The following is an 18,180-nucleotide window of genomic DNA, read 5'->3' as shown; positions in this document are numbered from 1 at the left end:
CTGATGAGAAGAAAGATTTGTGAAGGGTGCTGCAAATGACGGTGGCAGAGAGCACCTCTGGGTTTCTCTAATTTTATTTAACTAGCCAAGATTATAGGTTTCAATTTTCTTGTGGAATGCTGTTCAAACATTTGGTGCTGTGTTTCTGAAACTTATTGATATCATATCTTATATACCTCTAAAATATTTTACAATCTTGGAAAAAAGCTACATTGGGAAAACTCTGTTTATGTAATCATAGGGCTATAAATGAGAGGTCTTGGTGAAGAAAACAGTCTCAAAGTAGTGCTGTGTGTTTGGGCCTCCAGGAATCAACTGTAGAAACAGAGGAGTCGTATCAGTTCAGCTCTGCTACTGCTCATCTCTCCTGGAGTGTGCAGAGTGGTGCTAGTGCTGAATCCTTCTTGGAAGGACCAGCAGTCAGTTGTGTTAAGTCCTTGAATTCCCCTCAAGCAGAGAGCTGAGCTCTTGCCCCTCACAGAAGCACGTTAACTTCAATGTGGCCTGATGCACAGTACCTGAAGGGCTTGGTGGGAGCCTGCAGTCACTGCTGGTCAACGGTGACCTTTTGGAGGAGGGCGATTGTTACCTCGTCTCTATGCAAAGTGAAGGATGCTGGCTCTGCCTGTCCTAGGAATTCAGCAGGAGCTCAAGACTTCTGCCTCCAGACAGGCAAACTGCCACCAGACAGCCCACCCTTCTGCCTGTAGCCTCCTTGCTATACTTCAGCAGAGGTGAAGGAAACGAGTCCTCTTGGAGAGTTTCTTACGCTCACTTTGCAGGATCAGTGGGAGCTTCCTCCCTTTGGCCCTTGTGCTTACAGGGGAAATACCTGTCACTCTGCTGGGACCAGGTGTGAGATGTGAGTGGTGTGAACTGGCAGGCATTACTGCACACATGCTGTCCTCTGTGAGACCTCTGCTCAGTCAGCTTGTGTTTATGCTTGTTTGTGTAATTGGAGTCACGATCAAAAGATCACTTTAATCACTGGGGGAATTTTTGGTAACACAGTGCATTTTTTCTGCCTTAATCACAGACTGTATTTGTCCTTTGAGGGGGTTAAATTTGTGTACTTTATTTTGGTAGCTTCTTCACTGTCCCTTTTCATCACAGAGAAGCTTAGTGCTTGCCTGCTTGCTTGTCTTCTTCTGATACTTCAGCTTTAGCGGTGGTCCAGCTGCTTCCCTCCATTCCCTGCTGTATGAAGTACATACTTTCACATATGATCTCCATTTGATAAAAGAAAAAAAATGACTTTTTCAGTTCAAAACACAGCTTGCCCAGGTGAGGATCTCAGGCCTGTGTTGCTCAGAGGTGAAGACAACACCTGCTCACAGCATCTCCATCTTTGAGCCATTGTAATTTTATTGCCCTGTATGGGGAAAGTTGCTATTCATCTTTACTGAGCTTGAGCAAGTGCTCACTGCACTCAGGCTGTGGCCAATTTCTCAGCACTTTCCTTCCTGTTCTCCAACCTCTTGTTGGGCCAGTGAGCCTTCAGACTGTCCTGTGATCATTTTGAGCAATGCTTGAACACCAGTCTCATCCAGGAGCTGAGATCATGCAAGGTCATTGGTGATGAAAGAAACAAGCTTAGTTACCTGCAAGTGGACTTCTCTAGTACTCTAGATACGCAGACTCCAGATAAGTTTCTTCTCTCTGATTCTACCTCATAATCCAACGTGGTCCAGAGGCCAGCAAATTTATGAAGCAGTTTAAAAAATATCTCATGCAGTGTAGCTGATTTTGGAGACCTCTCCTGCTTTTGTTGAGGGAAAGTAGCCATTAAAAGCCATACATCTTTTGGCAGCATGCAGAGCCATGCACCATGATGTCATAGTTAATGCTTTTGAAAGCAGTATGTTCAGAAGGTCAGGTTATAAGAAGTGTTTGATGCCTTTCTGCTGTTTTGTCATCCAGTACATTCCTGCCTACATGAGATCTGTGCTCTGACGTAGCTTTTAGAATCTTCTGCCATTCTGAACAGCAAATGATGGTGATGATTTTCCATTTCTCTGTGGATGCAGTAAATATTTTCTGTGCTGTCATGTCTTAAAAGGACTCTTTTTATGTGCCAAAATAAAACATGACAAAAGTCTAAATCATGGAATTTCATCTTGCCCTTTTTGTGGTGATTTTCTGAGGAGCCGAGACCAAATTAAAACTCTGATTTTAGCAGGTGCTTCCCATTGCTGCTTCTGTTGCCTTGCTGTCTGGTTTCTTCATGCACTGAAATGACAAAACATGAACATTTCCATCTGCAGCCATTTCTGTGCACTTACCACTCTGGATCTCCAAGCACAGGCCAGAGTTTACTTGAATGACGATTCTCATAGGGAAAAATTTTTATAGCCATCGATTCTTTTACAGATGATTAAGCAGAAGCAGAAGGAGTCAGGGGAGTCGGGATTATGCCAGTGTAAATCCAGAATTTAGATCCTCTGAAGTCCTGTTGAGCTCTCACAGTGTTTTTCCAAAGCCGATGTGAATTTTGCACAGCCGAAGATATTCTGCTGGGGATATGTCTTGGCATGGCTGAGTTGCTAAGTTTCCCTCACTGGTATTCTGAGACCATGACTGTCAGACAGGCCCAGATGCATCTTGGCCTCTTTTTGCAGAGGAATGTGATGCCCAGAGGATGGGCTCAGGGTCCCTCCCTGGAGATGGACCTGGCTAGGAAGCCATGTCTGTTTGCACTTGCCCTTGCTCTGCTGAGTTGATCTTGGTTTTCTTATATTTGTACAAGTATAGGGTGTACACTGTGCACAGACAGAGGTGAGTTGTGCACTTGGGCACTTCCACTCTGGAGGACAGTGGAACTGACTGCCTCCACTGAAGCACGTGATTGAAATGAAATCGTTGCTCTCTGGGAAAATGTCTTCAGCCACCCAGATGTCACGTTTTAGGAGACCAGCATTCCCTTTTCCCTTGTCCTGAGATGGTGTTTGTCAAAAATAAGGCTTGTTTTCTGAAAGGCATGGCTTGGGCACCTATGATATGGGAGGGATGGAAGAAGATGCCTCCCACCAACTCTCAGTGAGTTGTGTGTACTCCAGCTATGCTGCATCTCTCTCTTCTCCAAATTTCCTAAGGGGTCCCATTGTGAGGTCTGGTTGCTGTACTATGCAGGAAGCCTCTCTCCCTAGTTCTTGGCCATCAGTTATAGTGTGGAAGCTGGTTTGCAACTCAGCCCCAATGCTGCCACTTTCCATGCTCGTTAAGACCGCAGCCTGGTGTGCAGCCAGAGCTTTAGAACTAAGGTCAGTGCTGAGTTGAGGCAAGTAGCACATTCAGAGCTGCTTTTTCCATATGTGGCTTTTTCTCTCCGCAAAGAAATATGCTCCTTGAAATGAGCTACTGTGGGCAAATCTTTGTAGCAGCAGGGACTTAACTCAGATAGAGGGTTTGACCTACTGCAGTAAAGTGAACAGAGTTTGACTTATGAAAAGTTCACAACAGAGATATATTACTGATTTCACTGAAAATGAAAGTACTCTGGCAGAGCTTTTTATCGTAGGTTGTCATCTGCACTTATGTAGTCTTTCACTGGATGATATTATATGTTACTGAAGGAATGAGGCAGTAACTTCAGTTTTGTAGTTGGCAGAACCATAGTCTTCAAAGCCTCTGAGGTAGTTTTTGGCCCTTTTCCTTCCCCGGACCCCTTGTGAAGTGTTCTGTGGTCTTGGAACTTAATATTGCCTGCTGGAAAGATGCCAGGGTCAATCTTGAACAACTCTAATTTCTAAACCTCTTATTTTTTTAAGGCAGAGTCCCACCAGCCACTTCCCCAGGACTTCTGCCTGGAGTAGATCACATAAGAACGTGTTTTACTGTTGTTAGAATTGCTCGGCGTGAAAGCTTACTAAGGAATACTTATACTAAAAATCGCTCAGACAGTCCTCTTGTATTGCCATTTAGATCTATCATTCTGATTGATCACTGTGTGGTTGGCTAATATTGAGCCTAATTTAACCCTACACACTCACGCATCCATCTATTCTGTCTATTGTACCTGACATTCTACAAATTACTTACTCATGCAAATGACGACCTAAGGCAACCTTTTATGATATTCGTGTTTAATTATACAAATGGTTTTTGATAAATAAGATTATACATCCTTCCATATGTTTATTCACTCCTTGATGAAAGCAAAATTTAATTTTCATGCAGATTTGTTGAAGACTGTGTTTAATAAGTGCTGAATTTTATGTAGTCTGCAGATCACTCTGGTTTTGGGAAGCTGACAAAACCAGTAGGTGTAGTTCACAGAGACGTGTGGGTTTTAATCAGGCCTTGTTCAAGCTGCTAAATTTTGAAATCTTGGAATTGAAACAGTTGCCTTTGTGCTCACAGGGTAAAGAGAATGTTGTTGTGGAAGTAAATGAGAGATGCTGAATTAACCATAATTTTCAGTGGGCTTTGTTTATATATTGGTTACTGAAGATGTTGCCAAATGATTGCTACAGAAATATTTTTAAGAGAGAGATGCCCCTATAAAAATGTCAAATTTTTAAGAGTAGCTAGAATTTGTCTTGTGCAATTCAGTCAAGGTGAACATAATTAGATGTCAGACAGTGGCAGGCTGAACTCACTGGGGCTGCTTGCACAGGTGAAGGAATTGAGGGGAAAGGAGACAAATGGCAGGACTGGATGTCAGTATTTTTGTTCACATTTGTTTGAAAATGTTATCGGTGTTGATCCTCTTTGCACGGCACAACAAGGACAGTGCTGGGAATTTAGGTAAGTATGAGCTAAGTGAATACACACTTCCTGAGACAAGAAATCTACTTTTCAGTGTAATTTTTTTTTCTGTTAGGAAGTAATTGGATCAGTACAGGTACTGGGCTGCAGACAAGGGACATTTTGCACAGGGGCTGTTATACTGTGTCTTTCTTAGCAGAATTAAAGCTGCAGCAGCATCCTAGAGAGCTGTGGAGTTTTTGTGGGCTTGAGTCCTTCATTGATAGTCTCTCTGTTTCTGTATGCTGAAGGTGTGGTCAGTGAACTCGGCAGGTCGGACACCGAGCGGCTGGACGCGCTGCCGGACCGGTCCTGCTCCTCCCGAGGGCCTGGCAGCTCCCCTCTTCCACACGGTGGCATCCACAGTGGCCGTAGTGAACATCAACCCTCCTCTTAAGCCAAACGGGGTGGTCAGTATCTACAGGCTGTTTTCTAATGATACTCGAGGGACTGAGGTGGTGGTAAGTATTGTGAAAATTATTGGTGTACTTCCATTTTAATTTGCTTTTTTTAGCATTAGCAGTTTTGTTCTTAGTAACTGTCTGTCTGCTGGTTGCAAATTTGATTCCTCTCCTGCTCTCCCTTTGTTGCCTGCTCTGCAATGCTCTCTTCTGGCCAAAGCGGGTCCTACACTTTCACTCAGCTAAATGTGCTTCTCAAGGCATTATCTTCAGCATTCACATCTTTCTCACTTGGTAATGTGCTGTGACAATGTGATGAGAATCCACAGCGTTGTTTTGGGGATGGCTAACCATCCAAATGAAATCCTCCAGACAGCCCCTGCCAGTCCAAATGGTGCAAGTGGAAACAGGAGCCAGGAGGAAGTGGTCATGTGCTTTGGATAGTCTAGAGGTTTGAAGCTCCAAAGAAAATACTCTGAGTTACCCTTAAAAATCTGTCTTATTGGTAAGAAGTATTGCATTGTATTGTATTGTAAAGCACTAAAGAATAGTGCAAGTAAAAAGATAACGGTGTCTCAGTCTAGATCACCTAAAAAGAAGTTCTTAATGGTGACATCTTCGGTGCAAATCTTAGCTATTTAATCAAATCCCAGTGAACCAATTCTCTATGCAATGCCTCCTTTTGGTGTCTATGCCACCGAGGGTTCCAAGCCTCAAATGCGGAGTCATTTTCATCTCTAGATTGGACATTGCTGCATCTAAGAGGCCCATAATCCAGACTGGAGGGTTACAGTGGTCTTCAAATGTTTCCTCAGTTTTAACTCTGTCTGGCTTGTGGATTCCCATTTTCTAGGGTGGGCACATGGGAAGCCAGAAAAAGTAGACTTATATATATGATTATGGTAACAGATTGATACTATTTATTTTGTGTTTGCACAAGAAGGCTCAGCAAATGTGACGAGACTGCAGCAACACAGATGATGCTTTTATAGGGTTGACATGCAGCTTTGATTTTCCCTTGAGATTGATCTCATTAGGTGTCCAGGTGTGATTGGACTCAGTTAAGCTAGGAAACCTGCAGAGTTTCATTACTGTTTTAAAACTGGGAGATGTGAGGAAAATCTAGAGCTGTGCAAGTTGTCTGGAGCAGTTACCACCAAATCAGTGCAAACTATTGGAATAACCTTTGTCCCTAGCATTATCTGTCTGGTTTTCACAAGAAGGCAAGTATTGACATTTTTTTCTTTGCATCATCTTTCTCAGTTTGGAAGTGTTGGAGATACCTTTTCAGGTCATCAACCCTGTCCACAAGTTTAAGCTGCCTACTGATTGCATATTACAGATTTATTTCTCCATGCATTTATACCTTCCAGTGTAATCTGAGTGTCCATGTCTGATTCAGCTAGCTCATCTCCCTGGTGTCTGTATGGTCTTCCATCTCCATCCCATCACACCTGCCATGCTGCTGTCTCTAGCACTGGCATTAGGAATATCAAATGCTTTTCTTTCCTTGCTTCACAACATTCCTTCCCATTTTCTTCTGTACTGTGCTGAGTCACATGGTGCTATGTGGAAACAAATGTGGCCCCCTGATGGTGTTTATTATTTTGGTTTAAAAAGGTGTATCCATAAATGACTACAATAAAGAGGTGAAGTAGCTGTTCCTCCAAGCAGTTTAGAAATGTTTCCTTTCCCAGAACTTTCCCATGCTAGATGTAGAAGAGTTGCCTATCAAGCAGGATTGCATTGCACCATAGCCATTTCAGTGTGGAGCAGCACTGTGTTGGCCCTCAGAGGTTCCTACTGGAGAGCCCACTATCCTTTTAGGTAAATCGACCTACCAGTCACATGCCCATAGCTCTGCCAAGTGCTGTCTCTTGTATCCAAGCCAAGGAAGCTTTTGAGATATCCACGGGCACTTGCTAATACGCTTATCATGCAGTCATTTTCCACAGTCATTTATTTTGTTTCAGTTCCTTTTAGCCTAGTATTTCTCCTTAAAGGCCTGCAGTTTCTCTTTCCCTGAGAATGACATATACAAGTTGATATACAGAGTTTACATCTCAACTCAAGAGGTCTGTGAGGCCACTGATGGCATGGTCTTTTCCTTTGAGCAGTGCCCTTTAACTTTGTAATGGGAGGAAAATAACTGCAGAGGTCCTAGTGCACAGCAGCTGCATTAATGTCAGACTTAAAGGACATGCAGAACCTTGTGCCCATAGTCTTCTGGAGTTAATTTATCCTGATAACTCTTATTGAGTACTTGTGGTGCTTGAACCTATGACAAGTTTCCTCTTAATTTTTTTGCAGCTGTCAGAAGGGACTGCCACCCAGCAGACAGTACATGGGCTAAAACCTTTTACCACGTACTCTATTGGTGTGGAGGCCTGCACCTGTTTCAACTGTTGCAGCAAAGGACCCACGGCCCAAATCACCACACAGCCAGCTCCCCCCTCTGAGCAGCCTCCCCCACAGATCCGTGCTGTGACCTCCAGGAACGCCTCTTTCCAGTGGAGTGCCCCTCAGTCACCCAATGGCATTGTCACCAGGTGGGAGCTGCAACCCAGCCAAATTTCAGCTAGCCAGGAGTGGTGGCAGAGCCACCTTCCTGGATGTAAATTGTAATCATTTGACTAAGAGGTCTGGATGGTTGGAACAGCCGTGTTCATTCTTCCTGGTGTTGGTGATGATATCTCATGTGGCCTAAAAAGCATCCAGGAGGTGTTTAGGTGAACCGGTTGCCTTTCTCATATGCAGGATATAGAGATTGATGAAGGTGGAGAGGATGCTGGGAGTGGAGGTCATTGTCTAAAAGCTGTGGTTGCACAGTGAGAGTGGTGAGATCAATTGTCTGCAAGAGGCAGCTGTATTTTGTGGCTAGTAAGGCCACTAGCTGATGTGCGGAAGTGTTGATGCCTTTTAAGGAAGCAGTAGTTTCATTATGTGTGACTGACAACCGCAGTTTTTCATAGACCACAGCTGGGGCCAAAGTCTCCAGTAGAAAAACTAGCATTGCAGATATACAGCAATCAAGATGAAATGGTCGGTTGGTTGTAATGAAACAATCATGTTATGTTATAAAAGCTCTTAGTTAATCTAAATCTTCACTGTTCTCAGCTATGAGCTCCATGTGTACATGGCTTGTCCTCTGAACCTGCAGCCGGCAGTAAAGGCTTGCAGCCCTGGCCCAACTGAGGTGAAGTATACAGGAAATGGACAGAGTGCCAACGTATCGAACCTCGAGCCTTACACAACCTACAACCTGCGAGTTGTGTCTTACAACTCCGTGGGCAGCAGCGCCTCAGAGTGGGTTGGCTTCACTACAGAAAAGGAGCGTGAGTATGAGATCAGAAATTTCTGCTTTTGCTACATGGGGCACAGATCTATTGATTCTCTTCAAGAATAACCTGTCTTAATTCATGTCACACTTCTGCCAGGTTCATTAAAGTTTTCCACAGGCTGCATCTGAATGTTTGGATCCTTGCCGATAGTGAAGAGTTTATCAGTAACCAACCACATCAAGGCACTACTTTAAATTCGTGTGGTGCTGTACAGAACTTAGTTCATGGCCTGAATCAATGATTGAGCACCTGGTGAAGGAACACAGCCAGCCTGGGAGCACAGGTGAAGGCAGTTTGCCTGTGTGATTAGAAGGGGTGGAACCAGGTTCTCCCTAAGCCTCATTTAAGTGCTGGCCGCACAAGGGAAGGATATGTGGAGGTTCCTCCTTCTGGAGTATTTTAACTCCCAAAAAATCTGAGACAAAAACTTAAAACTAAAATCAAGCTATAAAATGAGGGAGTCTGATCCTGGGCAGCAGCTGCTGCCATGATCTGATGGAGCCAGGGGGCTCACAGCAGCCTTGCGATGGATGGGTAAGCAAATCTTTTCTTTCTTTGACTGGATTGTGATCATCGCTCTTTTTTGGGTGGTTTAGAACTAGGTGGTTTAGAAGGTTGTCTTCCATTGCCTTTCCCTACAGGTGGTGTGCACGGAAGTAAAATGTGCAGGACTTGTGCCTACAGCCAGTACAGATTTTTACCATCAAAACCAAATATCTGGTAGTCTAGCATGAGCTTTTATTGAGAAGATCCACAGTGCTGTAGCCAATCATTCTGTAACAGATGAGATCATTTCACCTCAGCATGCCAGGACAGGGCTAAGAGAATCTTAACTTTTTCCTCACATAGTCTGGTGTCAGGATTTCAGAATCCTTTTTATAGAAATCCCATTTAAATCAATAGATACTCCTGCTGAGTAGATAATAAAAATGTAGCACCTGCTATGTTGCATGGATTCTCATCTCTAAATTTAGGGTAACTTAGCCCCAGATTTTCTTGAATGTGACCACGATTTAAAAAAAAGTCTTTAAAGCTATTTTGCTGGCTGAAAACTGTAATGTGATTGATGAACTTTAAAATGGAGAAAATAGGTGAGACAAACAGTTTTGTTCTGTATAATAGCCATTTTCAAACCCCTGCCCACTGGGTCTGCAGTCTTCATGTGTCAGTCTTTCTTGCCTTGCTGAACTCTTACATGGATTTCCTGAGTCACTCTGAAAGTCTCCTTACTCTTGCCTGGAAGGTTTGGTTTAGTGAAAGTGGGCAATTAGAGTCAAAGTGTAGCTGGACAAGCAGCTTCCTTGTGAACAAATCAGCACGTGGTGGGCATGTGGTTTAATGACAAAGCCACAAGAAGGGACCACCTCAAACTGAAGTTGAGTCATTTGTCAGCAAGCTGTTACGCCCAACTGATGAAAACTTCCACCCTGAAGTGAGTTCTGTTTCTTTTCTCTCTGCCTGCTGTGGCTTTTGTATTATGTATGTGCACATACTAGAAGAAAATCTAGGGCAGTCTCTCTGGGCTTGCAGAATAGTCCTTTCTTTAACAAGTTTGGTTGCCAGAGTTAGGTGTGCTGCAGCTGAGCTTGCAACTTCAACAACCTCCTGTTTTTCTCTGTAACATACCCTGAGTTGGGATTTAGTCTGTGCAGTTTTAGTGCTGTACCACGAAGGCCAAGGAGCAGAAATCTAGGTCTTTATATGAAACATTTCTGCTTTCTCAGTGTAGGGGCTGGCTTGCTACTAAACTTTCTCTTTTCTCCATCTGTCTGCTCACTCAAATGAATATGAGATAGCTAGTACACGTGTGAATGAGCTTGAATCATTCAGAGCCTGTTTCTCTCTGCTCTATGATTCTGCCATGCCTGTTGCCTAGAAATAGGATTTTCTTTTTTTGCAGCACCTCGGTACATGGCTCCGTTCTCAGTTGTTAGCAATTTATCTACCATCCACATAGACTGGAGTCGCACCTTCGTTCTGAACGGACGCCTGAAGGAGTATGCATTAACTGAGAGTGGGCAACGCATCTACAGTGGCTTTGACACCGAGTTGTACTTGCCAAGGACATCTGACAAAAGTCAGTTTCAATTTCCTATGTCTTTCTTCCTTTAAAAGATGTTGAGCTCAATTAATAGTGTTAATATTATTGCTAAATTTGAGGAATGTGTCTTCCTGGAAGTCTCATGCTTAAGAGCACAGGAGTTACTGCTTTTCTTCCTAAATGGAGGAATGAAAGGGAGTCTGTGCAGCAGCTCTGGCAAGTTGTGCTCCATCTAAATACTTGCTGAATACTATAGCCAAACTTATTGAACTGCATCCAAGCAGATGCTTGAAACAAAAATTCTTGGAACTAATAACAGTTTTACTAGACTGGGTGAGACTGCGTTAGTTTGTTGTGATGGGTGAGCTTTACCAAATCCCAGAGCTGCATTGCTATTTTGTTCTTTGAGGCTGTGCTCTAGAAAAAAATGCATGGAAATAAACTTCACAAAAGGCTGGAGTCTGTTTGTTTTTGTTTTTTAGTATACATATATATTTTAAGGACTATATCAGTATCTTTTGGAATTGGCCTTGTTTCGAAATGCAGTTTCTCTTTCAGAAATTGGGGATGTTTAAAATGAAAACCAATCATGTCAACAGAGGAAAAATAAAAACAAAAAAGAGAGATTCTGTTTCTAAGAGGTTTTTCTTTGTACGTTACAGGGATTTGTCACTTACTTTTTACTTTCCTGGATACTATTATGATGCTAATACGTTTTTTTTAAAATCAAATGTTTTTAACAAGTTTCTATCAGCTGTGAATAAATGCCCAGGGAATTTGTGGCACAATGATGGAATAAATTGAAATTTCCAGTTGTATACAATTGAAAAAGGGAGAACTGAGTGTCGAAAGAGGAGCATAACTTGTAACAGTGTCATAGTGATGTTTATCATGTGTTCTGCCATACCTAATGGTTTAGGAGTTGAATGTATAAGGGATTATGAGGCTCTAATCTTGAACTCAGGTAGCTGGTGTTTGGCAGTCTGCTTGGTTGTTCTGAGTTAGCGATCTCTACTGTTAGATAATGGTGAAAAACACCTACAGAATTCTGATTTCTCCTTTTTGCTCAGCTTTTCTGTTTCAAGTAACATGCATCACCGATGAAGGGAGTGCCATGACGCCGGTCATCAAGTACAGCGCTGCTGATGGACTTGGTAATTATATGAACAAATTACCTATTGCCTACTGATTTTGTGTTTGTGGTAAAAATGTGATATGCATTGCACACTAGACGGAGTGGAATCTGACTGAGGGATCATGCCGTGAGATTTCTCAGGACACTTTCTGTATAGATCCTTTACTTGTTTTGTAAGGGTAGTAGGCTTAGTGTGATGAAGTCCTAGTTCAGTTGTTGTCCAGTAGTAGATACCCACCACTAAAATGTTTGTATTTCCTTTTAGCTTTGTTTTCTAGGATGAAAATCTAAGCTCAAACTATTTCTAACTGGCATTGCTTTTAATTAATTTATTGTGAGTTTGCATTTTGTTTGGCTTCTTAAAATAGATCACCCTTGTCTTTGCAATTACTCTTTATACTTGTAGTTCCCTGATGCACATTTTCATGCTCTCAACTGTCGTCCTGCAAAACTTCAGGCAAGGCTATGGTAAAAGCACTGTGAAGTATTCCCATATCCATCACCTTCATTTGTTCTTTTTGACTGCTGTATGTACCCTGCATCTACTACAAATTGGATCAGCACCACAGGCAGCTTGCAGTGGAGACTTGGAAGTGAAGGTGATGGAAATCCCTTAGCAAAGTGTCTCGATACGCATGTAGGATCGCAAATAACCAAACAATTCTGAATTCTGTCACAGAGATTTCTGATGCTTGTGTTGTGCAAAAGCAGAGCCACGTGGCTGTTTTTTTCTAACAGGCAGGGGAAGAAGGAATAATGTGTTTCATGTTGTTTTCTTTTATATTAATTTATTATTCATTTTTGCTCAGTCTCCATCGCGCTCTTTTTAACTGTGCAGGCATGCTGCTACAGGCATTGTCGTGTAGAGAATGTCCTCTGTCCGTACCTCTCTGAAATTACTGTAGTCGTTTCCACTCTTCAAGGTTACTTGGAGAACCTTTTTTTTCTTTTTTTTTTTTTTTCCCCCCCCACTCACATTCCACCTCCACCGCCTCCTTTCTCGAGAGCTGCTGGTGCAGTGGTGATTTCCAGCCTGAGCAGCAATGCCGGAACTTTAAGCAGGGTCTCCTGAGGGTAGTAAGCTTTTTATTATAGCCCGCCAGCATATTGAACCATTATGCCACCTTGAACATAAGTGCAAATAAGCACATGACGACAAAATGACTTAAATTCCTGCCTAATTTATTAGAGGCGAAAGGGGTAGCATATTGTTAAATGACTTTCTGAAATAACATTCTCTTTCTCTCCTAATCCCTCCTGATTTTTACAGGTCTGATCTTGACAACACCTGGAGAGAAGGACAAAGCAGAGTCCAAAAGTGTAAAATTCTACAATGAACTGTGGTTTGCAGTTTTGATGGTAGTTCTAGGTTTGATCCTCCTGGCTATTCTTCTCTCCTTAATTCTTCAAAGGAAAGTGCACAAGCAACCCTATGCACGAGACAGACCTCCTTTAGTTCCACTCCAGAAAAGAACATCGCCAATGAGTGTGTATTCAACAGGTGAAACTCATCCGGTATGTTGGGCAAAACACAATTACTCGTATCCATTGTGTCATGCTTCTGTCTGTCCTTCACAGATTTCTTTTGTCCTCTGACTACTTTGCACTCCTATTTCCCAACTGAATGCTGTTCAGTGTAGGAAATGGACTGTCTGGTGTGCCCATGAAGGCACAGAGAGCCAAGATGAAGGCACGCAGTCCAGAAAGATTGCTGTGGCATCTGGTCTGCAGGCCCTGACATCTCTGGATCCGAAATGCTGATGATGCTTTAAGAAAAACAGTAGAACTGTAGTCACAGAAAATCCAGAGCCATTGATGGGACCTGATGTTAGCTGGTATCTGCAGCACAGCTGGAAATGCCTTCATATCTTGAGAAATGGTAAGAAAATGTGCCTTCCAGAGGAGCGCGTCACATGGTCCCAGCTGCCTGTTGTGAAAGGTTAGCCAGGATCAAGTTGACAGTCTTTTGTCAGGTAACCATGAGTTGCTGTTGCAAAAGCAGGACTTAGGGATGGACTCTGTTTCTTTCTAGTTATAAAACCCAGCTGGAATGCTGCAGGACAAGCTGCCAGGCAGGTCGGGGGAGAGTGAGTGCAACTAGAGAGAAGCTAGGAACCTTAACAAGATGTATGTGTGTCTGTGCATGTAAAGTCACACTGGGACCATGAAAGGGCAGGAGGGAAGCTGTTGGGGATTGATTAAGAAGGTGACTCAGTGTCATTTTTATTATGATATCTATAGCTCTGTTTAAAACAAACAAACAAAAAGCACCAATCCAGATAAAGAACATGTTCCATCACATAGCAAAGTAGTTGTGCTACCCTAACTATTTGCAAAAAGTGAGACAGAGGAATGTGAAAAATTTTTTAAGACTGAAAATTAGAACTTCTTCCCAGGCACAGGCTGTGAGGCTATTCTTGTCACTTCTCTGCTGCTTTTTCCTGTGACTCTTGCATCCTTCACGCATTCTGTTCCTATTTGTCTCAGTGCCAAGAAGCTGCATCTGTGCCTCAACAAAGCAGCTCTTGGAAACAATGGGATTTCCAGCATGCCCCTTCTCCTGGTGAAGGCTGAGAGCATAACAAGCTTTTATTGATCTTATGGTTTTGATTCCACTTCTTCTGCAGCCTGTTATGCTGTGTTGTCCCCCTTGACTTATGATGTCCTTGCTGCTGGCATGCCTACATTGTTCCTAGCCTTTTTTTTTTTTTTTTTTTTTCTCCAAAAGCTTGTAGAGCTAATGGGGGGGGGAGAAACCATTGTGCTGTGCACCAGTTGAAGAACTTAGTACAGAGCTACTTTGAAGTGGCAAAATTGTTTGTTTTAGAATTGCTACTGCAGTCATGCAGTGAGTGTTGCTGGCTGCCCACATGGCAGCTGATGACCACTTGAAGTAAATCATGCTGTGTATTTGCTGGTTCTCCACTCTCCTACATCCTGCTATGCTATCTCCCTACCCAGAGCTGCAGTTAATTCACTTCCTTGTATAAGAAACAGATTGCACTTGTGCTACACCTTACCCTGACCTAATGCTTCTCCTCCCTCTCTTTAATCTCAGTTTGAGACTATTGCTGACACATCTGATTCATCAAGCAGCATCACTCTCAAAAGTTACAGGATGCGTTCTGAGGTAGAGTTGTTAGTGTGCAGTGTTGCAAGATGTGTGATGTGCCAGGTGGCCCTAAGAGCATGCAGAAAGGCAGCTTTACTTACAGTGCATGTTTATCTGGGTGGGTAAACCTTTTTCCTGGCCGTGGTAACTGTATATAACTAAGCAAAAGGAAGTCTGCTTAATGCCCTTGCTGTGTGTGTCTCAATTGCCATTCTGGTAGACAAAATTCTTTGGACCTCTACTTGTTGGCTAATGAAGGAAGAAAAACTGGAGGGGGAAAAAAAATCAGGACAGCCCTGTTTCACAGAGTTGGGCTTTTATTTCCTTTTCACTCATGTGATTGACAGTGGGGAAAGGTTTTTTATTTTCCCTCTCTGTGCATAACTTTTGAAGCATGGATTCCTGTTCTCTTACATTACTCTTTTGTTTTGATTAGAGTGTTTGAGGATGATGCCCTGTACATTCAATTTGTTGGTTTGCTGTTTCCTCCTAGGGACTAGCGGATACAAAAATTCCAGGAGTTGGTTCTCCCACAAGCAGCCGTGGTCTCTATAATGCTTCTGGGGGACGGAGACCAAGTCAGAGCCAACTAAATCGCACATATTCCCCAGCCTCTCTTCATCGTAGTGTCAGCCAGCTGCTTGACATCTATGACAAGAAGTCTTTTGTTGATGAATTACCTTGGGATACCATAATTCGTAATCATCGTGCTGGTGGTCGTGGCTTGGTAAGGACTCCTTCTGTGATGCTGTTGTGTGTCAGCTGTTTGTGATTTTTAGAATTGTGTAAGGATCATGAAAATGTGTAACAAAGGATCAGGAAGGATTTCAAAAGATGTAGAAGGAGATGGTCAAATTCCTTCCTGCCTACTGCAGGTATCACTGCTCTAACAGGATGCAAGTAGTCTTCGCTTCATGTCTATTTGTCCATGGTAGCTGTTGAACCAATAACTGCACCGTCTATCAGCAATATGTATTTTAAAGAAATCTATTCTGTTTATCCAACTCATAGGTGTTTCTCTCCACCCATCTTAGCAAGTCTGTAAGAGGGGCCAGTGAGAAAAAAGGCTTTATGCTCTGTCTGCATGGGGCTAAAAGGAGTCTGGGGGTAGTGGGCATAGCACTTGCAGCGTGCCACACTACAGGGATGTTGTTGCCATTGCTACAATATCTGCTGAGGTTTAAGAACATAGTGACACTTAGCTCACAGTTGAGCTGGTTTACAGAATGGTCTGCTGACCTTCAGAGCTGGTAGAAAGTAGGAGCAGGGGAATTAAAACTCACTTTTGGTGACCAACCACCTTTACAATATGAGTTAAGCTCCCTTTTAATTTGAAAAATACAAAACAGGGCTCTTCTATTGATGTTTTCTGTACATTGCTTTAGATTTCCCTAAATCCAATTGCCTGTGCTGTGTTGCTTGTCTACTCTGCTTAAAAAAAAAAAATAAATAATAAAAAAAGTCTGCAAGGCTTTTAACTCAGCTCTTCCCTTTATTACAGCAAGTAGCTAGAAATTGATATAAACTATTGTTCATTCTGTCCATTTTTGGGATGAACATACTGAATGGTGTAAGCACACCATTACAGATAGTTGCAGAATGCTGCTAATAGAGTTTTTGATATAGAAACAAAGTGTAGATGTCTCTCCTTGCTGTCAACTTTTTATCTGGCTCAATGCATTGGAGTATTTTGAGATTGAAAGGAAGCTGAGACTCTGAAAAGGTGACTGTGTGTCAAAACAATTGCCTGACAGGCCACACTTCTTTAAGTGGAATTGGGCCAGGCCTGGGGCCAGGTGCTAGTGCAGTTCCACAGTGCTCCACTGTAGGGTACATTCTTCTATAAATTATCTGGCTTTAGGACTCAAATGTATACTAAGTTCAGAGATGACTATGTATATAATATATATATATATAATAGTATATATATAATATGTATAGTATATATGATGTATACTAAGTTCAGCAATTTCCTAAATAGGGAAAAGCTTTTGACTCCTCCGAGGGTCAAGGGGCCTTGCAAAGAGATTTTAACAGATGAAAAGGCTTGGTTCTAAGCAACCTCATGGAAGTTGAACAAACAGTAAGTGCAGGATTCTGCACTTCAGACGGGTGCATGTACGGGGATGAGAGGCTGGAGAGCAGCCCTGCAGGAAAGGATGTAGGGGTCCTGGCTGACAGCAAGTGGAGTATGAGGCAGCAGTGTCCCCTGGCAGCCAGAAGGGCCAAGTGTACCCTCAGTGATTGTTGTGGATTCCTTTCAGCTCAAGATATTATGGGATAGGTTCCCTATTACTCTAGTTAACACCATTTCCTTAATCTTAGTCAGGACTGGAGGTGTATTTTCAAATCTATCATAACTGTGTAGATTTAGTATTGGAGGCAGATGTACGAATGCTTTTGGTTCTTAGTTTATGGTAGAAGGAAGGGAAAAACATACAGGAAAGTAGAAATGAACTTACTTAAGCTGTTTCAGAATCATTTGGGGAAGATAGAATTGAAAGAATAGGGTTATGCTTTGTTAGCTGAAGATGTGCCTCACAGCTGTTTTGGTTTTGTTTTCTTTAATTTCTTCACAGTATGTTGAAGAAGAAGATCTTGTCAATGTCATCAAAGGTTTCAGCACAGTCACCAAAGAGCACACGACATTCACTGACACCCACCTTTGAAAATCATAACCACGTTCTCCATGAAATGGAAAGTGGTAACTTTGCCAAAAGCAGCCTGCATGGACCTGGGGATAGGGCTGCAGTTTTCACATCTCATGCCTGCTTAAGAGAAAAATGTGTGTTTGGAGCTGGGGTAGGAAGGGGGGAGGGTTTAGTTAGCCTTTTTTCATCTTCTTTATCCATAAACTAAAAATTGTGTGTTAGCACTGGTGTTTCAGAACGGTACAAGAGGAACAGTGTGAAAATCCAAGTTACAGAATAGCGAAGGATGGTGAAGACAGAAGCTCTCATCCTTATCTGTCATCCAGCTTTCACAGCTGAGGAGCACCTAGGGGGGAGGTAGGTAAGGAAAATCCTTTACCTTTCCAAAATGCAGCATATGGCTGAAAGGCGCCTTCTCTGCAGGATCGCCATGTCTTTTCTTGGCCTGACAAAGCTCCACCACGAATCCCTGTTGACGTCTCAGTGAATAAACAGCAAATGGAGTAATTCACATGGAGTTGCTTTACTCTTTGCATCCTCTCTCTCCTTCTACCCTGACCCTTTGTCTCAAGAAAAAAAAAATAATCATAAATTAATACTCAACTAACTCCAGGCAGCCCTCTTCCCTACCTGGGTAGAAAACCTTCTCTCCTCTTCCCTGTTAAATATTTGCTGTTACAGCTTTCCTTTCTGCTTCTGTATACTTAATCTACATGCAATATAATTTGTTCACTCCCAACAGCAAACCCAGCA

The 18,180-nt window shown here is 42.7% G+C and overlaps 1 protein-coding gene across 1 annotated transcript in view; it reads left to right on the top strand.

The window, feature by feature from the left end:
* USH2A (usherin) overlaps positions 1 to 17,893 on the top strand; it is a 391,368-nt gene extending 373,475 nt beyond the window's left edge. Inside the window, exons 65-73 of the mRNA XM_052681187.1 lie at positions 4,998 to 5,207; positions 7,458 to 7,696; positions 8,265 to 8,482; positions 10,389 to 10,565; positions 11,600 to 11,683; positions 12,935 to 13,179; positions 14,723 to 14,794; positions 15,270 to 15,503; positions 17,356 to 17,893. Coding sequence (XP_052537147.1) covers positions 4,998 to 5,207; positions 7,458 to 7,696; positions 8,265 to 8,482; positions 10,389 to 10,565; positions 11,600 to 11,683; positions 12,935 to 13,179; positions 14,723 to 14,794; positions 15,270 to 15,503; positions 17,356 to 17,445 — 1,569 coding nt within the window. The 3' untranslated portion in view covers positions 17,446 to 17,893. The remainder of the gene's footprint in view (positions 1 to 4,997; positions 5,208 to 7,457; positions 7,697 to 8,264; positions 8,483 to 10,388; positions 10,566 to 11,599; positions 11,684 to 12,934; positions 13,180 to 14,722; positions 14,795 to 15,269; positions 15,504 to 17,355) is intronic.
* Positions 17,894 to 18,180: the final 287 nt, after the last annotated feature.

Source organism: Tympanuchus pallidicinctus, unplaced genomic scaffold (genome assembly GCF_026119805.1).
Source record: "Tympanuchus pallidicinctus isolate F22 unplaced genomic scaffold, pur_lepc_1.0 scaffold1, whole genome shotgun sequence".
NCBI classification, from domain to species: domain Eukaryota; kingdom Metazoa; phylum Chordata; class Aves; order Galliformes; family Phasianidae; genus Tympanuchus; species Tympanuchus pallidicinctus.
This window is presented reverse-complemented; position numbering and strand designations above follow the sequence as displayed.